Here is a 12,449-nt window from a genome sequence, read left to right on the forward strand (position 1 = left end):
AAGGTGCATGTTTATATCGTACATGTACGATAAGAACGGCTGTGGATGTTTGCTACCCTATCACTTGTTTCCCATCAGTCACAGCGGCGTAGGTGTATTACAAGATGGCGACCCTGTGCAGAAGTCTTTTTTTGTCATTGAATTTGCAAGGTGTGGTTCTTCTGTTTCAGTTCAGCAAGCTTTTCGATAGCAATTTGGAAATGATCCTCAGTCCGATTCGACGATGGTTTAACAAGTTTCCAACAACTGGATGTGTCTGCAAAGGGAAGGGTTCTGGACATCTAACAGGCCCGTAGACAGGCAGGGGCCAGGGAGGGCTGAGGCCCCCCCCCCATCCCGGCACTGAGGTGAGCCCCTCTGACATAAGGTAAAACTATTTTGTGTAATTTTTTTGCAGTGAAGAGTGAAAATGTAGACAGCAGATATTATTTTGCTCACAACTTTGGTGAAGGATAAATTCACGGAGCTATTACATTCGTTCATCTTATTTATAAGAAGTCTAAGTAGCGGCAAGTATTTAGGAGATTCTCTTCTGTAGACTTCAAAAGGTCCCTTCACAGGGCGGCTTCTTTATCTGTACCTCCGTTGCCCCTGTTGCGATCTCCCATTTATACAGAAATCTGTGACTTTGATGTCATTATGCAAATTCCCTCCGCATCTGTGTCAAAGGTTAACATCTCCCAAGTTTTAGGAACGAAGGGGAGTTCTATTTTTTCGGCCGGGGAGTGGAATGTACGCTAGGCACTGTGATTGAATATTGTCCATCTTTTCTTGGGTGATATGAATATCTGTATCATAAAACGTTGTATGGAGTGTGTAGTAAGAGATTATTTCACTACCAGCCATTTAGCACTTCAAGTGATATTTTAAAAGATATAGAAAAATGTAGTATTTGTGTGATATTTCTATGCTTTATGTAACTTAATGACCCCCCCTCCCCAAACACATATATTTTACCTTAATTTAACACTGTTAAACTTTTTAAAAATGGACTTGATTTACAAAGCCCCCCCCCCCTGATAACCCGTGAGCCTCCCCCCTTCCCTGGAGGCTACGGGCCTGACGTCTAGGTGTGTCCAACGAAAGCGTCGAAAAGCATTGGACTTCCGGGTGGATGTGTGTCGTGTCACGAAAGGTGCTCACATTGAACATTTATAAGGTAAACTATGTGAACTTGTTGAGTTGTTGTTTACTCCCATGTAATCTTTGGCCTTGTACCCCAAATATTTGGGAAATTAAACCACTATGAAACCCTGATAATTATTTTGGGACACGCTGTATAATATTGCAATCTAAAATTTTAATATAAAGGAAGTTTACGAAGCAAACCATTTCGAAGATATTTCGAGAGGGGTTGAATTCCCTTCAAAAAAATACTTGTCGGAATGCCCTTGTTTGTGAGTAAGGCAATTTTTCATTACTGTTGCTCCTTGATGTAAATTTCGCAATAAATTATACCCAAAGAAACACTGAAGAATATTTTCATTTTATAGATGCACCTGACAGAACTCATAGCAAAGTAAATTTAATAAGTTCGACGTCATTTGAACATTTTTACTTTTCCAAAACGTGGAGTGAAACTTCATGCTCGACCTAATTCTAAATGCAGATATGATCAGTTAATGCATAATACATTAACTAGCTTATCCAGTTGTTTCGCGGGTTATATAGTTATAATAACTATATGCTGCTGAAAGGTATACTTGCAGTGGTGGATATATGCACTGATATGCATAAGTATTCCCAAGCAAAGTGTCCATCACCATATTAATTATCTTTGTTTTACGCAATAACAAAAAGCTGAAGGCACAAGAATACATAAAAACCCAGTCCGTAAAAACACGCAGGATGCAAAACGAACTTTGATATTGTCCACATGAGCCATAATACGAGGCCCGTCCATAAAGTAAAAACAGATTGCGCACAGCTACAGCGCAGGCAACGCTAGCGCTTCCTTGTTACACGTTCAGTCGCTCGCTTGGTACCGAGCGGAAAACGTGCCTGCGTAGTACTGTTCTAAGAAACTTACTCGTTTTGCTGTATTGATCAACAACTGACCTGAAAATCAACAATGCCACCGCTTACGAAATGCGGTCGGTGATAATTTTTTCAACTCAAAATATATCGTGGACTTATAAGAAATTAAATAAAGTTTTTTTTAAGAAAAATGGGGACTAATGTGTATGATGAGGAAAGAATAGAAAAATTGGTGTCAGAAGCCAACAAATATCTGTATGAAAGATTTGATTTGATTTGCTTTATTTTACTTCGCTTTTTGTGCCACTTTTGGCTAATTTGCGAAGATGGGGATGAGTGATGACATGATGAAATTGGTGAATGGACACTCACAAACATCCATGCCCAGGCTAGGATTCGAACACGGGACCCCTGGCGTCGTAGCGCTATGTGCTAACCACTCCGCAATGGGAAAGAAAAAGGTGTCTTATATGTAGCAACATTCTGCTTCAAATACACTTCTCTACATCTATCTTATATCCCGGATATGCCCTGATTATCGACCAAGAGAAGCAAATTTATACAGGGTGTCCCAGCTAAAAGTAGCCCGGCTCAAAGACATTTGTCTATGAGGCAAATGACGGCTATATTGCACCAGTAAAATGGAATAGTCCATTGTAGCGTGAACCGTGGTAGGTACTCGAGATTATCAGTACACACACTTCATTTCTTTTCATGGTCCTCGGCATGTAGCTGTTGATCGGAACCTGGCTACTTTTAACTGCGACACCCTGTAGAAGTTATGAGGAGTACTGTTTGCCAACTATATATTTCAATAATCGCCACTATAAGTATTAATACATTATATGAAATACTTTAATAAATCTCTCTCTCATTACAGGATTCGCCATCCAGTTCTCCTTCCTTGCCTGCTTTTTCTGGCTCAATGTTATGTGCTTCGACATCTGGTGGACCTTCAGGTAAACTGTTTTCTATAGTCAAGTGGTTCTCAACCTTCGTGAGCTCGCGGTCCGGTAACATTTTTTTGTAAAAATCGATGCCTCGAACCAGTAATGTGCCGTAGACTATAAGTTTACGTCTACATGCGTTGTCTACACGTAATCTACGCGTAGATTACATTGGTTTGTAGTTTACATAGACTACGTAGACAATCTAAAGTGCATTAAAATTAATTTTCAAGGGTTTCATGAAAGAAAAGTGACGTTTTCAACTATATTGGTTCCTAACGAAATGAAAAGAATCCTATTTACAACAAAATTTTTCTTATCTTCTATTATCAACTATGGAAGAAGATAAATAGTATGCAAAAAGGACAACAGATGGCAGTCGTGAGGCAAGAGTGGTCTTTTCCCCATAAAGCACTGGAATATTTCCTATATTAGGTTCCTTCCTGGGTGAGAAATTGTTCGAATTTGAAAGAAAGAGTATGAAAAGTTGTCCACACACATCAGCAACTGTTACGCAGTATAATTTTCTTTTAATTCCACGACGCTCTTCGCTAAGTAATCACCTTTCGCCATGTTGTTTACATAGATTACGTAATCTACGTGTATAACATAGTTTACGTGTAGAATGTAGACTATCGTTGTTTACGCGTAGACGCACATCACTGCCTCGAACCCAACAATTTTACATGTTAATAGCTTCCTACTTTTTTTAAAACTTCATTCGTTAATTAATATGTACCCTTGAAATTTGATATTAACAAATAAATTATGGCATAATCATAGACGCTATCAGACGGTGTCTAGCCTTGATGACAAATATAAAATTTGGTTTATTTTAGTTTATGACTGGAATCGTTTAGTTACATCTGGCCAATATCATTAAATTAATTTGGCAAGTTCTGATTTTCATTTGCATGTTCCATTTCGGACGTCGAAAAATGTATTGTAAATTAATCAGAATACTTCCAGTGCAATATACTTGTTAATGAAAATTGCTTCGCAAACTTAACTTGGAGGTGAGAAGCAACGCGCCACTGGTTACATTGATTCATCATTAATTCAGCACTTCCTGTTATCGAAGTCGAAATCCAGCGGTTGAGAATCACTGCCATACTACACATGGAAATTTGTTTCAACAACCCGAGGTGCAAATCCAATCACCACATGGCTCAGAATAATAATCTCCCTGCATTATCGTAGCTTCCAGAGTTAGTTTGGTAGCCAGTTGTACTCTCACCGTCTAGTGCGGATTAATTAGGCATGATGTTAACCCAAGAAAATCTCCATTCTGAATCTTGTCGTGTTATTGCAAAAGATTTCAATTAACGTCACTCAAGACAGATTACCAAATCGGTTAAGAAATGACAGCGGTGCACAATTTGTCAAAGCAGGAACAATGCAAGCTGCTCATTGCATCGTCCAAGCTCCCTCCGCTCTCTTACGGTTTAAGATTCGACTAAAGCGCCACACGCATTCTTATATTCGTCATGTGCAAGTATCAGCTTTTAGTTGCACGTAACGCTAAGAATAGTTCTATTATATTCTAGTAATATTGCCATTACTGCTTCTTGAAATATCGGCCATCCATGAAGACGCTACATTGCAAAAGTTACCTTCAAGATCGTTGCCAGCGCCTGAAGTGTGTAGCCAACCACATAAAAACGTGAAATATGAAATGAACTTTGATGTGATATATTTATTGAGGCTACACGGGTGAGATATGGAAGACGTCGTGGTGAGATCATTGGCATAACTTTCAGAGAACGGTTGCGACTTGGCCTGTGGCCAAATGGAGGAAGACATTGATGAAGTGCGTGGAGGCTCGACACCTGACGTCGTTTCTCACGAAGAAACAGTTTCCACAAAGAAAAGAAGTAGCCCAAAGTGCCAAAAGAAAATTACAAGAGAATTTAGTAGATCTTTTGAATCCTCAACGTCATCCAGAAAACATCCTGAATATTCAGCGACCAACTTTGATAAGTTTGTTCCTCATGCGGAAATGTAGATGCTATATAGAATTCGAGAATCCTTGACCTCACAGATTCCACACCCATGGGTGAACATTAAGAGGGTCAGGAGGGAAAGTGGTTTCTTATAATTAATTTCTTTAGATTTATATATCTATGTATTCATTTTTACACTTTCTGTTTTCCTGTCTTTCTATCTCCCAGTTCTTACTTTCCCTCCTGTGTCTTTGCGAACTATTTCTATTATTTTCTTTCTTGCATTCTCTTCTTTATTTTTTTTACTGTACTCTTCCATTCTCTGTCTCATTTGCTATATTTCCCCCCTTTCGATCTCTCTCTCATATTTTATCCCCCCTCTCTTTCTCTATCCTTTTCCTACTCTTCTATGAACTTCTCCCCACATTTCATTATTACTCTTTCGAATTTCTCTTTCTTTCGCTCTCTCGCCCCTCACTTTTATTTGCATTCATTTTCTCACGTTCTCTCCCCCCTCCCTATGGTTTTCTCATATCTGTATCTCAAGTTGCCTTTGCTCTTCCTTCCTTCTCCCTCCCTCACCCTGATATCAAATCTTGGCCCCTGTCATAACAGAATAATATAGCGTCCCCTACGACAGTACATTATATTATCCACTTGATTGATTGACTGAGTTGGTTAATTTTACTCAGCTTTCTTGCCACTTTTAGCTAATCGCGAAGATGAGAATTAGTGATGATGTGATGAAATTGATGAAAGATACTCACAAGAAACACGATATTTTCCATTTGGAATATACCATACTCACATAAACTCCACACCCCAGATTTATTTACTTTCAATCTCGATAACGCTACCTTGATCCTACCCGCAAAATGCAAGTGTATCGTTCAAAGCGCGTGCTCACTATGCCAGTCGGCAAGGCCGAACAAATGGGTACATAACATCGGCCTGCCGACTGGCCAGTGCTAAAATGCAGAATTTATAGAATAAGAAAAATATTGTTATTCCAGATGATAAAAGTAAAGTTCCTGATTATTATTTATCTTCGCGCCGTTTTTCAAGTCGTAGATGCACTAATAACTTTTAGTTTTTGCTATTTATTAACGTTAATTTTCTGAGACGGCAGTCAATTACAAAACTGATTCACAACAAACGGTAAACAATTAGTTATTTAAAAAAATATATACATTTACTATATGGCACAAATGGGAGAGGAAAGAAGAGTTTACAGGATTCTTGTTGGGAAACCTGATGGTAAGGGACCAGTAGGAAGGCTAAGACGGAGATGGAGAGATAACGTTGAGATGGACCTAAAGGAAATCGGTAAGGATGGAAGAGATTGGATTGATCTTGCCCAGGTGAGGGACAGGTGGAAGGCATGTGTTGCTGCAGCCATAAACCTTCGGGTTTGAGAAGGCTAGAGAGTTACTAAGTCAGATATGGCAACTGCTTCGGCGGGGGGATCCATGGATCTCCCCCACTGAATACGTTCTTGGTAAAGGGTGCTGTAACTCATGCATGTCACACATTCTTTACTGCTTGTGAAGAAAAAAAAGCGGGGGAAAAAACGCACAAATCGTTCTCATGTGCAGTCCTGCATCTGGATATCAGCAGTTGATGAAGCAGAACCTCCTGAAATCCATCCACTAGAATTGGTTCCCTTATAAGATCAGTCTCTCGTCTTACGCCACAAAATACATTGCAAACGAAAAGTCCCCGTTTGACTGAAAGAGTTGGCTGAATTTGTTGCGAATAACTGACAAATTTGAAATACATTCCCATTACTGCTGGCGATATTGAACGCAGTTTTAGTCAACATAAATCGATTTTAAAAGACAACAGAAGAAAATTCACGTTCGAACACTTACAAGAGAATGTTATTATTGATTGTCTTAGAAACAGAAAATGATAAAACATTTTGTGTTGTTTTCCAATTAATGTCAATGAAAGCGCACTCTATTTTATGTAGCTTGTGTAGTGTCTTATATTATTAAAAAGATAAATATTTACAATTTTAAGTCCATATTTAACTCCATATTTTGGTGAAAATAACTAAATATGTATTTGCATATTTAGCACATTTTTACTATATATAAATCCGTTCAACTTTTGAGGTTGACACGCCTGAACGTACGTTGCAATGCGATCTTTTTGATTATCTGGATTTCGTTGCAAGAAGGAGGATGGTGAAGGTTTTATAGAGTTTTCAAAATGCCGAAATACTCCGGGAAAGATAGAAGCGTGGAAGAGGAAACTGTTTTTTTGTGAGAAAATCTGAAATATTTCTGCCTTTTCCCCCCTTGATCCTTCAGATGATAAGATGCGGCTGTTTCCATGAACCAAAACACTCTTCGGCTAAATGTGGTTCTCAGCCAACTCAACCGTGTCGTTTTCTGTGAGTGTATGGGAGAGTTTTGTGAGGAGAATTCGTTCATGAAATCACCTCCAATCAGAGCAAGGAAAGGAGAGTGAAGACCTTTCACATTCCGAAAGTGCGGCTACCTACCTACCGCTAACAAAAAGGGCCATTTTACACAGGCAGCCAGTTATACAATTTGTTACAAAATAGTTATAAAAAATATTGAGAGATCCACGATATTTTAAACTAAAATGAAACGGTTAGCGTTGGAAAATACTTTATATTCAATTGAAGAATTTCTGTAGTAAATTTAGGCTGAATACATTATATAATATTGTATTTTATATATTATTAGTGCACTTCAAAATAAGAACTTAAGGATAAGGTTGCGTACTTGTACATTAGTGTTCCATTCTTGGAAATAAAATAGTATCTTACTTATGTTTATGTGCGCTGCCAACATATTATATGTTGTATTGTACATGCAGCAATGCCTCTCAGGGATATTTTCGGTATCAAAAGTTTTCAATAAATTCTCAGAAGAATAATGGAGTAGACCTAGTAAATTCATAATGTAAAATTAACAGAGTCTGGAAAGGAAGTCGAAGCCGGAAGTAACCTTGGAATTTTAACAATTAGTTAGTTTACGTCCCTTTTGATTAATCGCGATGATGAGAATGAAATCGACAACAAACAACAAAATCTGCTGCAGGATTCGAACCTAAATTCGTTCGGTAAACAATCCACCACCGAGGCAGTGCGAAACATAAATGAAACTTATTATTAGACCCCCGAATTTTATGTAATATCAAAGTACAAAATTTGTACATAAATATGTAACAATAATTGATAAAATATGTACCTGAATATTTATGATCAAAAGGATATGTAGCTAAATATGTAGTATCAAAGAATATGTAATATTAATAATAATCGGGGTGTAAGGAGGTACCTTTCACGTAGGCGCCCAAAAGTCAACCTCACTTCCACGTAGTACACCCTGGACTGCTTTGTGCAGACGAACGAGGCTCTGGCGACTGTCACTATGGCCAGTACAATTCTGTGTTGTCCTGTTTTTTGTCCTTGTGTGTGCTGAGTGCCCGTTTACAGCCTCAGCTTTTAACAGAAGCCAGAATAAGATTTTAGTTATGCAACGTTAGAGTTGTTACTTGTAATGGTAAGGGGCTGCCCCCCGTATAATGTGACGGGTGCAAAACAGCCTAAGTGCTGACGCACCCAAAATTTTAAAATAAAATCGAAAATTAATAATAATCTAGTATCCAAGCAATTTCAAGTATTGTGCTAGATATTTATTTTATTTGAACATCTTCAACATAATTTTAAGGACATACGTTGTTGAAATTAAAATTTTATCAAATTTATAAACTCAAAGAAGCACAGTAACGTGCTATTTTGTTAACTATTAATTACTTTTCACATCGCAAATTATTATACAATATGTAAATATCTAAGAGAGATCTTTCTAACTTTCGAAACAAATTGTAAGGATTGATTGATTGATTGATTTAGTTTATTTTACTTCGCGTTTTGTGCCTCTTGGCTAATTTGCGAAGATGGGGATGAGTGATGAAATGGATGAAAATGGACATTCACAAACAACCATACCCGACCGGGATTCGAACCCGGGACCAAAATTGTAAGGAAAAGGGGTCTACAGATAGAACAATCGAATGAAAATTGTGTAACTCGCTACGTACAGAAAAGTCGTTTTCTTGTCCACCGATGCCAAAATTCTAGATGCTTTGCCTGAACCTAAAAGCGAAACAAAAATATGTAACCAGAAGGGGGAGCGGGTGGGGGAGAGACTCCAGCATCTTCGATAAATAACAGTTCCCGTACTTTTTCTTTTTTTTGTCTTCAGCCTGTCTTTCGACTTGGCAGTCAATTATAGGTGACCGTAAGCACTATGCATCTCATTGATTAGAAAATATGACGTCACGTGAGTTACAAATTCTCTTCTTCATGTTTCTGAGATCGAAAATATAGGAAAAAGGATCAAGATAGGAAAAATTACCGAAATATGTAGTTTTATGTAAAGTAAATTAGCAAATATGTAAAATATGTAATATCCTGGCATGTAAAAATATGTAACGTAAAACTTATGAATAATCATGTCAGTTATATATACACCTAATTCGTTGACATTTTCCTGTTCAAGGTATGTATCTAGAAAGGAATATAATTTGTAATTACATACAAATCCGTGCTCTACTTATTATTGTAGGACGGCATTGTTGAATGATTGGTTGGTTTATTTTATTTCGTTTTTCTGCCACTTTTCGCTAATGACGAAGATGAGGATGAGTGATGATATGATGTATTTTATGAAGGGACGCTCACAAAGAACAACCATACCAAGGCCGGATTCGAATCCTGAAGACAATGTTATTGATAGTGCCGTCAGGTCCGCGCTGGCTGGAGCCTAGGGCGCCATGTACAGAGGGCGCCACTATTTTTAAGACAAAAAGGTCAGAATATGTATGTAACAAGGTGTTACTCGCCCCTTGTTCTCATTGAAGAGTTTCAAGTGACGAAGTGGCCGTAGTTAGTTTCTTTGGAAGATCTCCACGTGAAAAATAGATGTCACCATTCAACTCCGTACATGACGTTCGACTGCGTCACGAAAATATCTCTATCGTAAAGCCTCTTACATTTATGAAGTTCATGCTAAGTTGCAGACTTACTGTATTATTTATTTTAATTATTATGGTTAACCTTTTTCGTCTTCTTTCACTTTAGGCTTATATTCTGGTAACACACTGTAGAACTTTATTTCCCAAATAATACGTTTTTAAATATGCTCTTCAGGCACTAAGACAATTAAAATATTCTTAAATATGCAAAACTTTTTATTTTATCAGAAATGGAAACTACGATTTTTTAAATATAACCTCTGTTATTTTAAACAGTTTTCTTTGTTTCCTCATTTCAAAATTTGTACGATGTAAATATCACAAACCATGGCATAAGAAGAAAATATCGAAGGACGCACATAAAATGTCGGTCCGGGGGCAGCCAAAATATGTAGTTACGGGGCTGAATGCCACGATGTTGCAGTTTCGCTTCTCCTGTTCCAAATCAACGACTGATTCTGCAAAGACAACCCCAACATTAGGCGACCGATTTCTGACTGTCCCACAGACCTGAATTCACCGCGCTTCCCGCATCCCGTCAACGGAGGATTGCGCAACCACGTTTTAATCTTAACAAACAGCAGATGTTGTGTCAAGGTCACATATTTTAAGGATAGCTTCTATCAGTAACTGGTTTTGCCAATAAAGGGAGTAAAATCCTTGTCTCTACCGCGGTGTCTTTTGACCAAGACAAAGATCTCATTAGGAACTGAACTCAGCTTAATCTTGTATTCGCTGCACGAGGCCTAGTGAAGGCAATGCTCATTGAACAAGATCTTAAATCAATTTGGTGTCGGTTTGTGGAGGCTGTTTTTTCTTGTCGGTTCTGGATTCATTTCTACACATGAGAACGTTAGCTATCCTTAAGCTTCATTCACATAAAACTTCAAATGCATCAAGTAGCACAATTAAACGTATTTAGTACAGTGGTTGATAAAAATCAATTTCATGTATTTGTGTGTGTATTTTGATGCGTTAAAATGCATTATTAACAGTTTATGTATTTCAATGCGTTACTATAGTACATTTTAGGTTCTCTATATAGGAATAATGTTGATTTTAATGGAGCTTGAGTGTTCTTCTGCTTTAGGCCCACTTTATTTGCGCATTGAACCTACAGTTTCAAGTGGGATCCGAACCACTATGTGCCTCCACTGGGTATCGAACCAGGGATCACTTGATTACAAGGCGACGGCATTACCACTGTCTCTGCACAAGTAGTGACTCGAGACAGCTCGACCAGTGAACACGTGCGAGACAACAGGATTACGTGGAGGGGGAAAGCGACTCGAGCTGTGCGAGCTGTTTGTACTGCCTCGCTCAGCCCACTTCCTTCCTATCCTTCTGCGCGACCTTGCTCCAGAGGTTACCGGGATAGAGTATAGATGAACCAACCTGGAGATATCAACCTGACGACATGAACTGCAAAATGAACCAAGTTGTCAACATTCAGACAATTTCCAGGTCAACGAGACAAAGGTACCAACATGAATAAAACGTAAAATACAGACTATTTTTTGTCCTTCGACCTTAATGACTTATTCAGAAAAAAAGCACTAAAACGTGTTTTATACCTTGCAAATCTAGTACACGAGAAATAAATCTTTTAGTAAGCTTCGTTCTCTTAACCTGAGGAAGTTCATTTAAGCTTATCCGATGCTCACTGCCATAGGAGCAAAGCAGGGGGGAATTTGCCTCTAAGCTATCCTAGGCCAGGGGGGCGCGAAGGGGTGCTTGCGTACCCCTTAATTTTCTTCCGCACCCCCTATCCAAAACCTATATTCTACCTAAAACATTACCTCTTATAGTGTCGTGTCGTTGTCATATTGAGGTCTGAATGTTAGGTACTGAAGTGAGACTACTGTTATTATTTACAACAGGCAAGCATTGATCCTACTCTCAACGGGATTCCGCATTTATTTTCCTGTACTGTCGGCAGTCTATAAAGATCAGCGGCCTTGTCTTCATTTCTTCAGATTTGTTGTTAAGAATTACTTCTTCTTGTTTCAAGTAGTCTGCTTTTCGATAAATGTACATAGCTCAGTCTCAGTTGTTGTATGTTTTGCTTTGCTCTGTTGATACACGGTTTTGTTGTCCGCCTACTTGTTCTTCCTCTTTCCTTCAATTCCAATTGGAACAAAAAACTCAGTTGCTTTCAATATATCATCAGGTCGTTTTCTGGAAATTATTTAACGCGAGTTGTATCGTGACGGTAGTTTCCTTGTTCTATTTGTTCCAGTAAACGTACCATTTCAGACTTTTTCAAAGACTGTTCGAACGCACATGAGAAGAGAGGTAAAAAAGCAACGAAACTTTTTCAGAAAAGTGAAGCAGTCCAAAAAACGCAAGTCGATAATTCCATGAAAGTGACTACGTGATTTCGTATTTATTGTTATTTTCTTTTTCAAATTGAACAACTTTAGGTTGCGTTTCTTTTACCCAACGCACACAAACTGAACACTCAGCAGTTGTTGTCACCTATATACAACGTATTTGACATTTGATTAATAACTGAATTTTGTAACTCAATTGGTTTTCCCTTGTAATCAAGGGATCCCGGGTTCGA

The 12,449-nt window shown here is 38.3% G+C and overlaps 1 protein-coding gene across 2 annotated transcripts in view; it reads left to right on the plus strand.

Moving 5' to 3' along the window:
* Window positions 1–12,449, plus strand: part of LOC145992076 (G-protein coupled receptor Mth2-like) — a 141,081-nt gene that overhangs the window by 95,677 nt on the left and 32,955 nt on the right. For both annotated transcript variants that reach the window (XM_083128288.1, XM_083128286.1), the window contains exon 2: window positions 2,858–2,936. In XM_083128288.1, the coding sequence (XP_082984414.1) occupies window positions 2,858–2,936 (79 nt within the window). The remainder of the gene's footprint in view (window positions 1–2,857; window positions 2,937–12,449) is intronic.

Source organism: Lepisma saccharinum, chromosome 9, assembly GCF_977018435.1.
Source record: "Lepisma saccharinum chromosome 9, izLepSacc3.1, whole genome shotgun sequence".
Lineage (NCBI taxonomy): Eukaryota > Metazoa > Arthropoda > Insecta > Zygentoma > Lepismatidae > Lepisma > Lepisma saccharinum.